This window comes from Oncorhynchus clarkii, chromosome 19, assembly GCF_045791955.1.
Source record: "Oncorhynchus clarkii lewisi isolate Uvic-CL-2024 chromosome 19, UVic_Ocla_1.0, whole genome shotgun sequence".
NCBI lineage: Eukaryota > Metazoa > Chordata > Actinopteri > Salmoniformes > Salmonidae > Oncorhynchus > Oncorhynchus clarkii.
The window spans coordinates 65,146,783-65,165,946 of NC_092165.1; the positions used below are offsets into that span (position 1 = coordinate 65,146,783).

A 19,164-nucleotide genomic window follows, 5' to 3' on the forward strand; every position below is an offset into this window, starting at 1 on the left:
TAAAGTAGCCGTCTATGATATGTGGCTGTCCCACCTAGCTATTTTAAGATGAATGCAGTAACAGTAAATCGCTCTGGATTCGAGCATCCGCTAAATGACAAAAATATAAATGTACTACACCAGGGAGGATAGTGTACTACACCAGGGAGGATAGTGTACTACACCAGGGAGGATAGTGTACTACACCAGGGAGGATAGGGAGGATAGTGTACTACACCAGGGAGGATAGTGTACTACACCAGGGAGGATAGTGTACTACACCAGGGAGGATAGTGTACTACACCAGGGAGGATAGTGTACTACACCAGGGAGGATAGTGTACTACACCAGGGAGGGTACCTTGTCGATGGTGAGCATGTAGAAATGAGTGATGTCATTCTCCTGGTAGTACTTGATCCTGGAGCGACATTCCTCTTCATCAATCAGCTCTCCGATGTACTCATTCACAAACTCACCCTGCGGAGAAGTATTCACCAATCAGATCACAGATATACCTTCACCAAATCAGATTACAGATTACAGATTTCCTTGTTGCCCACCAACGAACTATCATGGGCCAAATGTCCTCGTACCAGTAACCCCTGTATGTAGCCAGTGTTATTTTATTACTTTAGTTTTTAGTAAATATTTTCTTAACTATTTCTTGAACTGCATTGTTGGTTATAGGCTTGTAAGTAAGCATTTCACAATAAGATCTACACCGGTTGTATTCGGCACGTGACAGCTTTGATTGTCATCTTTTAAAAACTCCACTGTAATAGAGCCTCTCCTCACCTTTTGTATAATAATATAAATATCAATAATATATTTAAGAAATAATACAAGTGTTATGACATGGTCATAGCCACGAGACGAAACGATATTAAGGTATAGCGTTACGTTACAGCCTTGTTCTAAAATGGATTAAATAAAATAAAAAAATCGAAATTGTCACACAATACCCAATAATGACAAAGCGAAAAGGTATATATTTTAGCAAATGTATATATATATACACAGTGCCTTGCGAAAGTATTCGGCCCCCTTGAACTTTGCGACCTTTTGCCACATTTCAGGCTTCAAACAAAGATATAAAACTGTATTTTTTTGTGAAGAATCAACAACAAGTGGGACACAATCATGAAGTGGAACGACATTTATTGGATATTTCAAACTTTTTTAACAAATCAAAAACTGAATAATTGGGCGTGCAAAATTATTCAGCCCCTTTACTTTCAGTGCAGCAAACTCTCTCCAGAAGTTCAGTGAGGATCTCTGAATGATCCAATGTTGACCTAAATGACTAATGATGATAAATACAATCCACCTGTGTGTAATCAAGTCTCCGTATAAATGCACCTGCACTGTGATAGTCTCAGAAGTCCGTTAAAAGCGCAGAGAGCATCATGAAGAACAAGGAACACACCAGGCAGGTCCGAGATACTGTTGTGAAGAAGTTTAAAGCCGGATTTGGATACAAAAAGATTTCCCAAGCTTTAAACATCCCAAGGAGCACTGTGCAAGCGATAATATTGAAATGGAAGGAGTATCAGACCACTGCAAATCTACCAAGACCTGGCCGTCCCTCTAAACTTTCAGCTCATACAAGGAGAAGACTGATCAGAGATGCAGCCAAGAGGCCCATGATCACTCTGGATGAACTGCAGAGATCTACAGCTGAGGTGGGAGACTCTGTCCATAGGACAACAATCAGTCGTATATTGCACAAATCTGGCCTTTATGGAAGAGTGGCAAGAAGAAAGCCATTTCTTAAAGATATCCATAAAAAGTGTAGTTTAAAGTTTGCCACAAGCCACCTGGGAGACACACCAAACATGTGGAAGAAGGTGCTCTGGTCAGATGAAACCAAAATTGAACTTTTTGGCAACAATGCAAAACGTTATGTTTGACTTAAAAGCAACACAGCTCATCACCCTGAACACACCATCCCCACTGTCAAACATGGTGGTGGCAGCATCATGGTTTGGGCCTGCTTTTCTTCAGCAGGGACAGGGAAGATGGTTAAAATTGATGGGAAGATGGATGGAGCCAAATACAGGACCATTCTGGAAGAAAACCCGATGGAGTCTGCAAAAGACCTGAGACTGGGACGGAGATTTGTCTTCCAACAAGACAATGATCCAAAACATAAAGCAAAATCTACAATGGAATGGTTCAAAAATAAACATATCCAGGTGTTAGAATGGCCAAGTCAAAGTCCAGACCTGAATCCAATCCAGAATCTGTGGAAAGAACTGAAAACTGCTGTTCACAAATGCTCTCCATCCAACCTCACTGAGCTCGAGCTGTTTTGCAAGGAGGAATGGGAAAATTTCAGTCTCTCGATGTGCAAAACTGATAGAGACATACCCCAAGCGACTTACAGCTGTAATCGCAGCAAAAGGTGGCGCTACAAAGTATTAACTTAAGGGGGCTGAATAATTTTGCACGCCCAATCTTTCAGTTTTTGATTTGTTAAAAAAGTTTGAAATATCCAATAAATGTCGTTCCACTTCATGATTGTGTCCCACTTGTTGTTGATTCTTCACAAAACAATACAGTTTTATATCTTTGTTTGAAGCCTGAAATGTGGCAAAAGGTCGCAAAGTTCAAGGGGGCCGAATACTTTCGCAAGGCACTGTATATACAGTGGGGCAAAAAAGTATTTAGTCAGCCACCAATTGTGCAAGTTCTCCCACTTAAAAAAGATGAGGGAGGCCTGTAATTTTCATCATAGGCACACTTCAACTATGACAGACAAAATGAGAAAAAAAAATCCAGAAAATCACATTGTAGGATTTTTAATGTTTATTTGCAAATTATGGTGGAAAATAAGTATTTGGTCACCTACAAACAAGAAAGATTTCTGGCTCTCACAGACCTGTAACTTCTTCTTTAAGAGGCACCTCTGTCCTCCACTCGTTACCTGTATTAATGGCACCTGTTTGAACTTGTTATCAGTATAAAAGACACCTGTCCACAACCTCAAACAGTCACACTCCAAACTCCACTATGGCCAAGTCCAAAGAGCTTTCAAAGGACACCAGAAACAAAATTTTAGACCTGCACCAGGCTGAGAAGACTGAATCTGCAATAGGTAAGCAGCTTGGTTTGAAGAAATCAACTGTGGGAGCAATTATTAGGAAATGGAAGACATACAAGACCACTGATAATCTCCCCTGATCTGGGGCTCCACGCAAGATCTCACCCCGTGGGGTCAAAATTATCACAAGAACGGTGAGCAAGAATCCCAGAACCACACGGGGGGACCTAGTGAATGACCTGCAGCGAGCTGGGACCAAAGTAACAAAGCCTACCATCAATAACACACTACGCCGCCTGGGACTCAAATCCTGCAGTGCCAGATGTGTCCCCCTGCTTAAGCCAGTACATGTCCAGGCCCGTCTGAAGTTTGCTAGAGAGCATTTGGATGATCCAGAAGAAGATTGGGAGAATGTCATATGGTCAGATGAAACCAAAATATAACTTTTTGGTAAAAACTCAACTCGTTGTGATTGGAGGACAAAGAAGGCTGAGTTGCATCCAAAGAACACCATACCTACTGTGAAGCATGGGGGTGGAAACATCATGCTTTGGGGCTGTTTTTCTGCAAAGGGACCAGGACGACTGATCCGTGTAAAGGAAAGAATGAATGGGGCCATGTATCGTGAGATTTTGAGTGAAAACCTCCTTCCATCAGCAAGGGCATTGAAGATGAAACATGGCTGGGTCTTTCAGCATGACAATGATCCCAAACACACCGCCCGGGCAACGAAGGAGTGACTTCGTAAGAAGCATTTCAAGGTCCTGGAGTGGCCTAGCCAATCTCCAGATCTCAACCCCATAGAACATCTTTGGAGGGAGTTGAAAGTTCGTGTTGCCCAGCAACAGCCCCAAAACATCACTGCTCTAGAGGAGATCTGCATGGAGGAATAGGCCAAAATACCAGCAACAGTGTGTGAAAACCTTGTGAAGACTTACAGAAAACGTTTGACCTCTGTCATTGCCAACAAAGGGTATATAACAAAGTATTGAGATAAACTTTTGTTATTGACCAAATACTTATTTTCCACAATAATTTGCAAATACATTCATTAAAAATCCTACAATGGGATTTTCTGGATTTTCTTTTCTCATTTTGTCTGTCATATTTGAAGTGTACCTATGATGAAAATTACAGGCCTCTTTCATCTTTTTAAGTGGGAGAACTTGCACAATTGGTGGCTGACTAAATACTTTTTTGCCCCACTGTATTTTTAAACGGAAATACATTATTTACATAAGTATTCAGACCTTTTGCTATGAGAGTTGAAATAGAGCTCAGCTGCATCCTGTTTCCATTGATCATCCTTGAGATGTTTCGACAACTTGGAGTCCACCTGTGGTCAATTCAATTGATTGGACATGATTTGGAAAGGAACACACCTGTCTATATAAGGTCCCACAGTTGACAGTGCATGTCAGAGCAAAAACCAAGCCATGAGGTCGAAGGAATTGTCCGTAGAGCTCCGAGACAGGATTGTGTCGAGGCACAGATCTGGGGAAGGGTACCAATACATTTCTGCAGCGTTGAAGTTCCAAGAACCCCGTGGCCTCCATCATTCTTAAATGGAAGAAGTTTGGAACCACCAAGACTCTTCCTAGAGCTGGCCACCCGGCCAAACTGAGCAATTGGGGGAGAAGGGCATTAGTCATGGAGGTGACCAAGAACCCGATGGTCACTGACACCCGAGCTCCTCTGTGGAGATGGGAGAACCTTCCAGAACCATCTCTGCAGCACTTCACCAATCAGGCCTTAATGGTAGAGTGGCCAGACGGAAGCAACTCCTCAGTTAAAGGCACAACAGTCCACTTGGAGTTTGCCAAAAAGGCACCTAAACGACATAGACCATGAGAAACAAGATTCTCTGGTCTGATGAAACCAAGAGTTTACTCTCTGGCCTGAATGCCAAGCGTCACCTCTAGGGGAAAACTGGGACCATCCCTATGGTGAAGAATGGTGGTGGCAGCATTATGCTGTGGGGATGTTTTTCAGTGGCAGGGACTGGGAGACTAGTCAGGATCAAGGGAAAGATGAACCGAGCAAAGTACAAAGATCCTTGATGGCAACCTGCTCCAGAGCGGTCAGGACCTCAGATTGGTGCGAAGGTTCACCTTCCAACAGGACAATGACCCTAAGCACACAGCAAAGACAACGCAGGAGTGGCTTCAGGACAAATCTCTGAATGTCCTCGAGTGGCCCAGCCAGAGCCTGGACTCGAACATCTCTGGAGAGACCTGAAAATAGCTGTGCAGCGACGCTCCCCATCTAACCTGACAGAGCTTGAGAGGAAACTCCCCAAATACAGGTGTGCCAAGCTTGTAGCATCATACCCAAGAAGACTCGAGGCTGTAATCGCTGCCAAAGGTGCTTCAACAAAGTTCTGGATAAAGGGTCTGAATTCTTGGTAAATTTGATATTTTTAATACATTTGAAAAATTCTAAAAATGCTATTTTGCTTTGTCATTATGTAGTATCGTGTGTAGATTGATGAGGGAAAAAAACGAATTAATACATTTTAGAATAAGGCTGTAAAAGTAACAAAATGTAGAGTCAAGGAGTCTGAATACTTTCCAAATGCACTGTATATATAATAAATATACCTTCTTAATATCCCGTAGTGCCACCAGGCCCCAGCCCTTGCCAGCAGTCTTGATGATCTTAGTCTCTGGGTAGTGTCTCTTAGTGAAGTCCCGGTTGCAGCATCGCTCTGCATTGGGACAGACCTGAGGGTGGCACTCGTACATCAACATCCTGTTCAGGCATTCTGACTCAAACCCACATGGCTTCTCGTCCGTGGGCTTACAGTTACACTTGGGAATCTCCGACACGTCGGCTGTGTAGACCTGCACCCGGCCACATGGCTTGTTGATCTGCAGAACACACACACACAGGGGAGAACAACTATTACATACATGGAATATATCAAAACTGGACTGGGTTGAACTGAGTTTGATGGACTGGGTTAGACAGTTTCACAACAGAATTAAGAGTATCGTTAAAGGGTTAGGGTTATAGAGTTCAGACCTTGATGTATTTGTACGGAGGTGGTTTCCTGTTGTTCTCCTGCGCCTCCTTGGCCTCCCGTTCCATCTTGATCTCCTTGAAGCGAGTCTCCGCATCCAACAGCGCTGGAGAGAGATTATATTGTTATATTCTGTCGTCTTACAGTTATACTATAACCAATATATTTTATAACATGTAATTATAAACTCAGCAAAAAAAGCAACATCCATTTTCAGGACCCTGTCTTTCAAAGATAATTAGTAAAAATCATAATAACTTCACAGATCTTCATTGTAAAGGGTTTAAACACTGTTTCCCATGCTTGTTCAATGAACCATAAACAATTAATGAACATGCACCTGTGGAACAGCTTACAGACGGTGGACAATTAAGGTCACAGTTATGAAAACTTAGGACACTAAAGAGGCCTTTCTACTACTGACTCTGAAAAACACCAAAAGAAAGATGCCCAGAGACCCTTATCTGCGTGAACGTGCCTTAGGCAAGGAGGCCTGAGGACTGCAGATGTGGCCAGGGCAATAAATTGCAACGTCCGTACTGTGAGACGCCTAAGACAGCGCTACAGGAAGACAGGACGGACAGCTGATTGTCCCCGCAGTGGCAGACCACGTGTAACACCTACACAGGATCGGTACATCACACTTGCGAGACAGGTACAGGCTGGCAACAACTGCCCAAGTTACACCAGGAACGCACAATCCCTCCATCAGTGCTCAGCCTGTCCTCAATAGGCTGAGAGAGGCTGGACTGAGGGCTTATAGGCCTGTTGTAAGGCAGGTCCTTACTTGACATCACTGGCAACAACATTGCCTATGGGCACAAACCCACCATCGCTGGACCAGACAAGACTGGCAAAAAGTGCTCTTCACTAACAAGTCACCGTTTTGTCTCACAAGGGGTGATGGTCGGATTCACGTTTATCGTCGAAGGAATGAGCGTTGCACCGAGGCCTGTACTCTGGAGCGGGATCGATTTGCAGGTGGAGGGTCCGTCGTGGTCGGTGTGTCACAGCATCATCGGACTGAGCTTGTTGTCATTGCAGGCAATCTCAATGCTGTGCGTTACAGGGAAGACAACCTCCTCCCTCATGGTACCCTTCTTGCAGGCTCACCCTGACATGACCCTCCAGCATGACAATGCCACCACGCATAGAACGAGCAGTAAGTCTGATTTCCTGCAAGACAGGAATGTCAGTGTTCTGCCATGGCCAGTGAAGATCCTGGATCTCAATCCCATTGAGCACATCTGGGACCTGTTGGATCAGAGGGTGAGGGCTAGGGCCATTCCCCCCAGAAATGTCCGGGACCTTGGTGGAAAAGTGGGTTGACATCTCACAGCAAGAACTGTCAAATCTAGTGCAGTCCATTAGGAGATGCACTGCAATACGTAATGGAGCTGGTGGCCACACCAGATATTGACACTTACTTTTAACTTTGACCAAAAGTAAGTGTTTCTTGCTCCATGGCAAGAAATGTGAGCTGATTGGCTCTCTGCTAGACACTAATAAAAGACCCATCATATCTGGCCCTGTGCCCTCGCTGAATAGTGGCATTGAACACTTTAGCAGGAATCTCTCTTCACAACTGGCTACGCGATTGCAGTTTAATGGCTATAACTTTTGTGGACAAATCATTGGGTTCCTGGGTTACTTCACTGAATTATACATTGAGACAATGACTTATCAATGACCCAAGCCCAGCTCAGTTAATGTACATTATACCAGGGGCGTTGAAAGACAAAGTAACCTAATATGTCCCTCTAACTGCCCTGTTCCTACAGCTATTGTATGCAGTAATCATGTGCCTACGAACCAGATTTAATACTGATAGCACTGAGGCCCTAAAAAAGTCCACTGTGTGCAGCTCACCCTACACTAATAAACAACATGACCATATCTACTTCTGCTAAGCTTCCCAGTAAAGCAATATAAACAAGCATCCCAGAAGAAGTGCTCAAAATAGCCCATGTTAACATATGTAGCTTAAGAAACAAGGTTTATGAAATCATGAATTTGCTAGTAACAGATGACATTCATATTCTGACCATCTATGAAACTCACCTAGACTATACCTTTGATAATACAGTGGTAGCAATACGAGGTTATAACATTTACAGAAAATACAGAAATGCCAAAGGTGGAGGTGTGGCTGTTTATATTCAGAACCACAATCCTGTAAAGCTTAGAGAGGATCTCATGTTAAAGTAATATGGCTACAGGTTCATCTGCCTCACCTAAAGACCATTCTGGTGGGAAGCTGCTATAGACCACCAAGTGCTGACAGTCAGTATCTGGATAAAGTGAGTGAAATGCTTTGAGGTATATTTTCTGGACTTCTTTTTTTTCCAATCAAGCTGCCCACTCAAGAAAAAGCTTCAAACTGTTACCAGTGCCTGCGTTCAGGTTATCAAATCAAATGTTATTTGTCACATACACATGGTTAGCAGATGTTAATGCGAGTGTAGCGAAATGCTTGTGCTTCTAGTTCCGACAATGCAGTAATAACCAACGAGTAATCTAGCTAACAATTCCAAAACTACTACCTTATACACACACAAGTGTAAAGGGATAAAGAATATGTACATAAAGATATATGAATGAGTGATGGTACAGAGCGGCATAGGCAAGATGCAGTAGATGGTATCGAGTACAGTATATACATATGAGATGAGTATGTAAACAAAGTGGCATAGTTTAAAGTGGCTAGTGATACATGTATTACATAAAGATGCAGTAGATGATATAGAGTACAGTATATACGTATACATATGAGATAAATAATGTAAGGTATGTAAACATTATATTAAGTAGCATTGTTTAAAGTGGCTAGTGATATATTTTACATCAATTCCCATCAATTCCCATTATTAAAGTGGCTGGAGTTGAGTCAGTGTGTTGGCAGCAGCCACTCAATGTTAGTGGTGGCTGTTTAACAGTCTGATGGCCTTGAGATAGAAGCTGTTTTTCAATCTCTCGATCCCAGCTTTGATGCACCTGTACTGACCTCACCTTCTGGATAATAGCGGGGTGAACAGGCAGTGGCTCGGGTGGTTGTTGTCCTTGATGATCTTTATGGCCTTCTGTGACATCGAGTGGTGTAGGTGTCCTGGAAGTAGTTTGTAGCCCGGTGATGCGTTGTGCTGACCTCACTACCCTCACTACCCAATTCAGTTTGTCTGTGATGTGTACGCCGAGGAACTTAAAACTTACTACCCTCTCCACTACTGTTCCATCGATGTGGATAGGGGGGTGTTCCCTCTGCTGTTTCCTGAAGTCCACAATCATCTTAGTTTTGTTGACGTTGAGTGTGAGGTTATTTTCCTGACACCACACTCCGAGGGCCCTCACCTCCTCCCTGTAGGCCGTCTCGTCGTTGTTGGTAATCAAGCCTACTACTGTTGTGTCGTCCGCAAACTTGATGATTGAGTTGGAAGCGTGCGTGGCCACGCAGTCGTGGGTGAACAGGGAGTACAGGAGAGGGCTCAGAACGCACCCTTGTGGGGCCCCAGTGTTGAGGATCAGCGGGGTGGAGATGTTACCTACGCTCACCACCTGGGGGCGGCCCGTCAGGAAGTCCAGTACCCAGTTGCACAGGGTCTCGAGCTTGATGACGAGTTTGGAGGGTACTATGGTGTTAAATGCTGAGCTGTAGTCGAAGAACAGCATTCTCACATAGGTATTCCTCTTGTCCAGATGGGTTAGGGCAGTGTGCAGTGTGGTTGAGATTGCATCGTCTGTGGACCTATTTGGGCGGTAAGCAAATTGGAGTGGGTCTAGGGTGTCAGGTAGGGTGGAGGTGATATGGTCCTTGACTAGTCTCTCAAAGCACTTAATGATGACGGAAGTGAGTGCTACGGGGCGGTAGTCGTTTAGCTCAGTTACCTGAGCTTTCTTGGGAACAGGAACAATGGTGGCCCTCTTGAAGCATGTGGGAACAGCAGACTTGGATAGGGATTGATTGAATATGTCCGTAAACACACCAGCCAGCTGGTCTGCGCATGCTCTGAGGGCGCGGCTGGGGATGCCGTCTGGGTCTGCAGCCTTGCGAGGGTTAACACGTTTAAATGTTTTACTCACCTCGGCTGCAGTGAAGGAGAGTCCGCATGTTTTGGTTGCGGGCCGTGTCAGTGGCACTGTATTGTCCTCAAAGCGGGCAAAAAAGTTATTTAGTCTGCCTGGGAGCAAGACATCCTGGTCCGTGACTGGGCTGGTTTTCTTTTTGTAATCTGTGATTGACTGTAGACCCTGCCACATACCTCTTGTGTCTGAGCCGTTGAATTACGATTCTACTTTGTCTCTATACTGACGCTTAGCTTGTTTGATTGCCTTGCGGAGGGAATAGTTACACTGTTGTATCCGGTCATGTTTCCGGTCACCTTGCCCTGATTAAAAGCAGTGGTTCGCGCTTTCAGTTTCACGCGAATGCTGCCATCAATCCACGGTTTCTGGTTTGGGAATGTTTTAATCGTTGCTATGGGAACAACATCTTCAACGCATGTTCTAATGAACTCGCTCACCGAATCAGCGTATTCGTCAATGTTGTTGTTTGACGCCATACGAAACATATCCCAGTCCACGTGATAGAAGCAGTCTTGGAGCGTGGAATCAGATTGGTCGGACCAGCGTTGAACAGACCTCAGCGCGGGAGCTTCTTGTTTTAGCTTCTGTCTGTAGGCAGGGAGCAACCAAATGGAGTCGTGGTCAGCTTTTCCGAAAGGAGAGCGGGGGAGGGCCTTATATGCGCCGCGGAAGTTAGAATAGCAATGATCCAAGGTTTTGCCAGCCCTGGTTGCACAATCGATATGCTAATACAATTTAGGGAGTCTTGCTTTCAGATTGGCCTTGTTAAAATCAGCAGCTACAATGAATGCAGCCTCAGGATATGTGGATTCCAGTTTGCAAAGAGTCAAATAAAGTTTGTTCAGAGCCATCGATGTGTCTGCTTGGGGGGGAATATATACGGCTGTGATTATAATCGAAGAGAATTCCCTTGGTAGATAATGCGGTCGACATTTGAATGTGAGGAATTCTAAATCAGGTGAACAGAAGGACTTGAGTTCCTGTATGTTGTTGTGACCACACCACGTCTCGTTAACCATAAAGCATACGCCCCCGCCCCTCTTCTTACCAGAAAGATGTTAGTTTCGGTCGGCGCGATGCGTGGAGAAACCAGCTGGCTGCACCGACTCCGATAGCGTCTCTCGAGTGAGCCATGATTCCGTGAAGCAAAGAACGTTACAGTCTCGGATGTCCCTCTGGAATGCTACCCTTGCTCGGATTTCATCAACCTTGTTGTCAAGAGACTGGACATTGGCGAGAAGTATGCTAGGGAGTGGTGCTCGATGTGCCCGTCTCCGGAGTCTGACCAGAAGACCGCTTCGTTTCCCTCTTTTACGAAGTCGTTTTTTTGGGTCGCCGGCTGGGATCCATTCCGTTGTCCTGGGTGAAAGGCAGAACACAGGATCCACTTCGCGAAAGTCATATTCTTGGTTGTACTGATGGTGAGTTGACGCTGCTCTTATATTCAGTAGTTCTTCTCGACTGTATGTAATGAAACCTAAGATGACCTGGGGTACCAATGTAAGAAATAACGTAAAAAAACTAAAAACTGCATAGTTTCCTAGGAACGCGAAGCGAGGCGGCCATCTCTGTCGGCGCCGGGGTAGTTACAAACAGCACAGGAATAAAATCATCAACATAATCTTTACGAGTCCTACAGAAATGTGCTTTAAACCTGTATCCAAATCCATCGGATGTAATAATCACAATATAGTGGCAATATCTATGAAAACCAAAGTTCCAAAGGCTGGGCCTAATATAGTGTATACGTTTTGTAGTGATTCCTATGTTGTTGACGTAAATAATATTTGTTTGTCTGTGGTGTGTAATGAGGTGCAAACAGACACTACACTATTCCAGTTACTAATAAGCATTCACCTGTTTAAGAAAATGACTAAAAACATTGAGGAATTTAAACATTTTATGGTTGAGAGAGATGATCTAAAAGGAATGGCCAATAAGTCTGGCTTCACAACCGATTGGCCAATGTATTGAGCATGCGCAGACCAGCTGGCTGGTGTGCTTACAGGCACATTAAACCTCTCCCTATCCCAGTCTGCTGTCCCCACATGCTTCAAGATGGCCACCGTTGTTCCTGTACTCAAGAAGGCAAAGGTAACTGAACTAAATGACTATCGCCCCGTAGCACTCACTTCTGTCATCATGAAGTGCTTTGAGAAGCTAGTTAAGGATCATATCACCTCTACCTTACCAGACACCCTAGACATTTCAATTTGCTTACCACCCCAATAGGTCCACAGACGATGCAATCGCCATCACACTGCCCTAACCCATCTGGATAAGAGGAATACCTATGTGAGAATGCTGTTCATCGTCTACAGCTCAGCATTCAACACCCTAGTTCCCTCCAAACTCATTAAGCTTGAGACCTTGGGTCTCGACCCCGCCCTGTGCAACTGGGTCCTGGACTTCCTGACTGGCCGCCCCCAGGTGGTGAAGGTAGGAAACAACATCTCCACTCCGCTGAAAAGATTGTGGGGCTGTTTTGTTAGACTTCAGTGCGGCTTTTGACATTATCGATCAGTCTGCTGCTGGATAAACTTGTGTTAAGCCTTTACACCCCCTGCTATATTGTGGCTAGAGTTACCTGTCTAAAAGAACACAAAGGGTGTTCTTAAATGGAAGTCTCACCAATATAATCCAGGTAGCATCAGGAATTCCCCAGGGCAGCTGTCTAGGCCACCTACTTTTTCCAATCTTTACTAATGACATGCCACTGACTTCGAGTAAAGCCAGTGTGTATGTATGCGGATGACTCAACATTATACACGTCAGCTACTACAGCGACTTATTCTTTCTCCCCCCTTAGTAAACTAAGCAAGTCAGTTAAGAACACATTCTTATTTACAATGAAGGCCTACCCCCACGGCCAAAACCTGGACGACGCTGGGCCAATTGTGCGCCGCCTTATGGGACTCGAACCAGGGACTGTAGTGACGCCTCTTGTACTGAGATTTTTTTTATTTATTTCACCTTTATTTAACCAGGTGGGCAAGTTGAGAACAAGTTCTAATTTACAATTGAGACCTGGCCAAGATAAAGCAAAGCAGTTTGACACATACAACAACACAGAGTTACACATGGAGTAAAACAAACATACAGTCAATAATACAGTAGAAAAATAAGTCTATATACAATGTGAGCAAATGAGGTGAGAAGAGAGGTAAAAGGCAAAAAAATAATAATATTTTTTTTTTAAATAAAGGCCATGGTGGCAAAGTAAATACAATATAGCAATTAAAACACTGGAATGGTAGATTTGCTGTGGAAGAATGTGCAAAGTAGAGATAGAAATAATGGGGTGCCTTAGATGCAGTGCCTTAGACCACTGCGCCACTCAGGAGCCCGACAAAAATGACAGCAACACTTAAAGAGCTGCAGTTAGTTTCAGAATAGGTGGCAAGGAATAAGTTAGTCCTAAATATGTCTAAAACTAAAAGCATTGCATTTGGGACAAATCATTCACTAAACCATAACCTAAACTAAATCTTGTAATAAATGATGTGGAAATTGAGCAAGTTGAGGTGACTAAACTGCTTGGAGTAACCCTGGATTGTAAACTGTCATGGTCAAAACATATTGATACAACAGTAGTTGAGATGGGGATAAGTCTGTCCATAATAAAGCGCTGCTCTACCTTCTAAAACACTATCAGCAAGGCAGGTCCTACAGGCCCTAGTTTTAGAGCTAACGTCAATAATATGCATGTCAATCTCTCCTGCCTCAAAGTGGAGGAGAGATCGACTTCATCACTGCTTGTATTTATGAGAGGTATTGACAAGATGAATGCACCGAGCTGTCTGTTTAAATTACTGGTGCACAGCTCAGACACCCATGGATACCCTACCTCACAGCCCCCAAGTCCAGAACAGACTATGGGAGGCACACAGTACTACATAGAGCCATGACTACATGGAACTCTATTTCACATCAAGTAACTGATGTCAGCAGTATAATTTTTTTTTTAAAATAATAATTATGGAACATCAGTGACCGTGAAGCAACAAACATAGGGACAGACATGCATAAGCACAATAACATACGGAATATACACACACACGTACTGTAGATGTGGTAGTGGTGGAGTAGGGGCCTGAGGGCACACAGTGTGTTGTGAAATCTGTGTATGTATTGTAATGCTTTTAACATTTTATAACTGCCTTAAATTTGCTGGACCCCAGGAAGAGTAGGGCAGCAGTTAAAGGGAATCCATAATAAATACAAAAATACTCATCAGGATTGAGGGAAAGAGCAAAGTACAGAGATATCCTTGATGAAAATCTGCTCTAGGCACTCAGGTCAACTTTTGCCCCAGTCTGAGTTCCTAACAGGACAACAACCCTAAGCACACAGCCAGGACAAGGCACGAGTGGCTTCAGAACAAGTCTCTGAATGTCTTTGGGTGGCCCTGCCAGAGCCCGGACTTGAACACGATCTAACAACTCTGGAGAGATCTGAAAATAGCTGTGCTGAGACGCTCCCCATCCAACCTGACAGAGCTTGAGAGGATCTGCAGAAAAGGGGAGAAACTTCCCAAACACAGGTGTGCCTAACTTAGAATCATAACCAAGACTCGAGGTTGTAATCGCTGCCATATATATATATATATATATACATACATACATATATATATATATACACACATACACATATATACACATATACATATATACACATATACATATATATACATATATACACATATACATATATATATACACACATATACATATATACGAAATATACACACACGTAATGTATACATATACACACATATACACACATACACACATATATATATATATATATATATATATATATATATATATACACATATACACACATATACACACACATATACATATATACATATATATATACATATATATACACATATATATATATACATATATATACACATATACATACACATATATATATATATATATATATATACACATACATACACACTACCGTTCAAAAGTTTGGGGTCAAGTAGAAATGTCCTTGTTTTTGAAAGAAAAGCAATTGTTTGTCCATTAAAATAACATCAAATTGATCAGAAATACAGTGTAGAAATTGTTAAACTGGAAACTGCAGATTTTTAAATGGAATATCTACATAGGTCCATTATCAGCAACCATCACTCGTGTTCCAATGGCATGTTGTGTTAGCTAATCCAAGTTTATCATTTTAAAAGGCTAATTGATCATTAGAAAACCCGTTTGCAATTATGTTAGCACAGCTGAAAACTGTCCTGATTAAAGAAGCAATAAAACTGGCCTTCTTTAGACTAGTTGAGTATCTGGAGCATCAGCAGCTATGACTTTGATTACAGGCTCAAAATGGCCAGAAACAAATCACTTTCTTCTGAAACTCGTCAGTCTATTCTTGTTCTGAGAGATGATGGCTATTCCATGCGAGAAATTGCCAAGAAACTGAAGATCTCGTACAACGCTGTGGACTACTCCCTTCACAGAACAGCGCAAACTGTCTCTAACCAGAAAAGAAAGAGTGGGAGGCCCCGGTGCACAACTGAGCAAGAGGACAAGTACATTAGTGTGTCTAGTTTGAGAAACAGATGCCTCAACTGGCAGCTTCATTAAAGTCCTCAACTGGCAGCTTCATTAAATAGTACCCGCAAAACCGCAGTCTCAACGTCAACAGTGAAGAGGCGACTCAGGAATGCTGGCCTTCTAGGCAGAGTTCCTCTGTCCAGTGTTCAACTGGTTGAGAGAATGCCAAGAGTATGCAAAGTTGTCAAGGCAAAGGGTGGCTACTTTGAAGAATCTAATGTACATTTTTATTTGTTTAACACTTTTTTGGTTACTACATGATTCCATATGTGTCATTTAATAGTTTGTCTTCACTATTCATCCACAATGTAGAAAACAGTGGGGGGAAAAAGCAAAACCATGGCATGAGTAGATGTCCAAACTTTTGACTGGTACTGTATGAAAATATAATATCACTTATGGCATACAACTACATATATAATAAGTGATATAAAATATACATATATATATATATATACACACACACAGTTGAAGTCAGAAGTTTACCTACACTTAGGTTGGAGTCATTAAAACTCCTTTTTCAACCACTCCACAAAATTCTTGTTAACAAACTATAGTTTTGGAAAGTCGGTTAGGACATCTACTTTGTGTATGACAAGTCATTTTTCCAACAATTGATTACAGACAGATGATTTCACTGTATCACAAATCCAGTGGGTCAGAAGTTTACATACACTAAATTGACTGGGCCTTTAAACATCTTGGAAAATTCCAGAAAATTATGTCACGGCTTTAGAAGCTTCTGATAGTCTAATTGACATCCTTTGAGTCAATTGGAGGTGTACCTGTGGATGTATTTCAAGGCTTACCTTCAAACTCAGTGCCTCCTTGCTTGACACCATGGGAATAGTAAAAGAGATCAGCCAAGACCTCAGAAAAAAAATTGTAGACCTCCACAAATCTGCTTCATCCTTGGGAGCAATTTCCAAACGCCTGAAGGTATCACGTTCATCTGTACAAACAATAGTACGCAAGTATAAACACTATGGGACCACGCAGCCGTCATACCGCTCAAGAAGGAGACGCGTTGTCTCCTAGAGATGAACGTACTTTGGTGCGAAAAGTGCAAATCGATCCCAGAACAACAGCAAAGGACCTTGTGAAAATGCTGAAGGAAACCGGTACAAAAGTATCTATATCCCCAGTCAAACAAGTCATATATCGACATATCCTGAAAGGCCGCTCAGCAAGGAAGAAGCCACTGCTCAAAAACCGACATAAAAAAAGCCAGGCTACGGTTTGCAACTGTACATGGGGACAAAGCTTGTACTTTTTGGAGAAATGTCCTCTGGTCCGATTAAACAAAAATGTAACTGTTTGGCCATAATGACCATCATTATGTTTGGAGGAAAAACGGGGAGGCTTGCAAGCCGAAGAACACCATCTCAACCACGAAGCACAGGGGTGGCAGCATAATGTTGAGGGGGTGCTTTGTTGCAGGAGGGACTGGTGCACTTCACAAAATAGATGTCATCACGACGGAGGAAAATTATGTGGATATATTGAAGCAACATCTCAAGACAGTCTGGAAGTTAAAGCTTGGTCGCATATGGGTCTTCCAAATGGACAATGACCCCAAGCATACTTCCAAAGTTGTGGCAAAATGGCTTAAGGACATCAAAGTCAAGGTATTGGAGTGGCCATCACAAAGCCCTGACCTCAATCCCATAGAAAATTTGTGGGCAGAACTGAAAAAGCGTGTGCGAGCAAGGAGGCCTACAAACCTGACTCAGTTACACCAGCTCTGTCAGGAGGAATGGGCCAAAATTCACCCAACTTATAGTGGGAAGCTTGTGGAAGGCTACCCGAAACATTTGACCCAAGTGAAACAATTTAAAGGCAATGCTACCAAATACTAATTGAGTGTATGTAAACTTCTGACCCACTGGGAATGTGATCAAAGAAATAAAAGCTGAAATAAAACACTCTCTACTATTATTCTGACATTTCGCAAGTGGTGATCCTAACTGACCTAAAACAGGGAATATTTACTTGGATTAAATGTCAAGAATTGTGAAAAACTGAATTTAAATGTATTTGGCTAAGGTGTATGTAAACTTCCGACTTCAACTGTACATACACACGCTACATGATCAAAAGTGTGTGGACACCTGCTTTAACATGTCATTCCAACATCTCTGGCATTAATATGGAGTTGGTCCCCCCTTTACTGCTATAACGGCCTCCACTTTTCTGGGAAGGCTTTCCAATAGATGTTGGAACATTGCTTCTATAACAGCCTCCAACCTTCTGGGAAGGCTTTCCACTAGATGGGGCGGCAGGGTAGCCTAGTGGTTAAGAGCGTTGGAAGGTTGCAAGTTCAAACCCCCGAGCTGACAAGGTACAAATCTGTCGTTCTGCCCCTGAACAGGCAGTTAACCCACTGTTCCTAGGCCGTCATTGAAAATAAGAATTTGTTCTTAACTGACTTGCCTAGTTAAATAAAGGTTAAATAAAGGTAAAATAAAATGTTGGAACATTGCTGCTATAACGGCCTCTTCTGGGAAGGCTTTCCACTAGATGTTGGAACATTGCTGCTATAACAGCCCCCACTCTTCTGGGAAGGCGTTCCACTAGATACTGGAACATTGCTGCTATAACAGCCTCCAATCTTCTGGGAAGGCGTTCCACTAGATACTGGAACATTGCTGCTATAACAGCCTCCACTCTTCTGGGAAGGCTTTCCACTAGATGTTGGAACATTGCTGCTATAACAGCACTCTTCTGGGAAGGCTTTCCACTAGATATTGGAACATTGCTGCTATAACAGCCCCCACTCTTCTGGGAAGGCGTTCCACTAGATGTTGGAACATTGCTGCTATAACAGCACTCTTCTGGGAAGGCTTTCCACTAGATATTGGAACATTGCTGCTATAACAGCCCCCACTCTTCTGGGAAGGCGTTCCACTAGATACTGGAACATTGCTGCTATAACATCCTCCAATCTTCTGGGAAGGCGTTCCACTAGATACTGGAACATTGCTGCTATAACAGCCCCCACTCTTCTGGGAAGGCGTTCCACTAGATGTAGGAACATTGGAAGCAAGTCCCCGCTTCATTCGGCCACAAGAGCAATAGTGAGGTCGGGCACTGTTGTTGGGCGATTAGGCCTGACTCTTAGTCAGCATTCCAATTCATCCCAAAGGTGTTTGATGGGGTTGAGGTCGGGCTCTCAAGGCCAGTCAAGTTCTTCCATACCGATCAACAAACTATTTCTGTCTGACCTTGCTTTGTGCACAGGGGCGTTGTCATGCTGAAACAGGAAAGGGCCTTACCCAAACTGTTACGACAAAGTTGGAAGCACAGAATCGTCTAGAATGTTATTGTATGCTGTAGCGTTAAGATGTCCCTTAACTGGAACTATCCCTCATCCACCAAACTTTACAGTTGGCACTTACGCATTCGGGCAGGTAGCGTTCTCCTGGCATCGCCAAACCCAAATTTGTCCCTTCAGAGTGCCAGAT

The 19,164-nt window shown here is 43.2% G+C and overlaps 1 protein-coding gene across 4 annotated transcripts in view; it reads right to left on the reverse strand.

Annotated features, from left to right (window-relative positions):
* The window catches only part of LOC139375485 (histone-lysine N-methyltransferase NSD2-like), a 76,682-nt gene that overhangs the window by 27,490 nt on the left and 30,028 nt on the right, over positions 1 to 19,164 (reverse strand). For all 4 annotated transcript variants that reach the window (XM_071117314.1, XM_071117315.1, XM_071117313.1 and 1 more), the window contains 3 exons: positions 6,047 to 6,150; positions 5,623 to 5,892; positions 340 to 456 (listed from right to left, as the gene is read on the reverse strand). In XM_071117314.1, the coding sequence (XP_070973415.1) occupies positions 340 to 456; positions 5,623 to 5,892; positions 6,047 to 6,150 (491 nt within the window). The remainder of the gene's footprint in view (positions 1 to 339; positions 457 to 5,622; positions 5,893 to 6,046; positions 6,151 to 19,164) is intronic.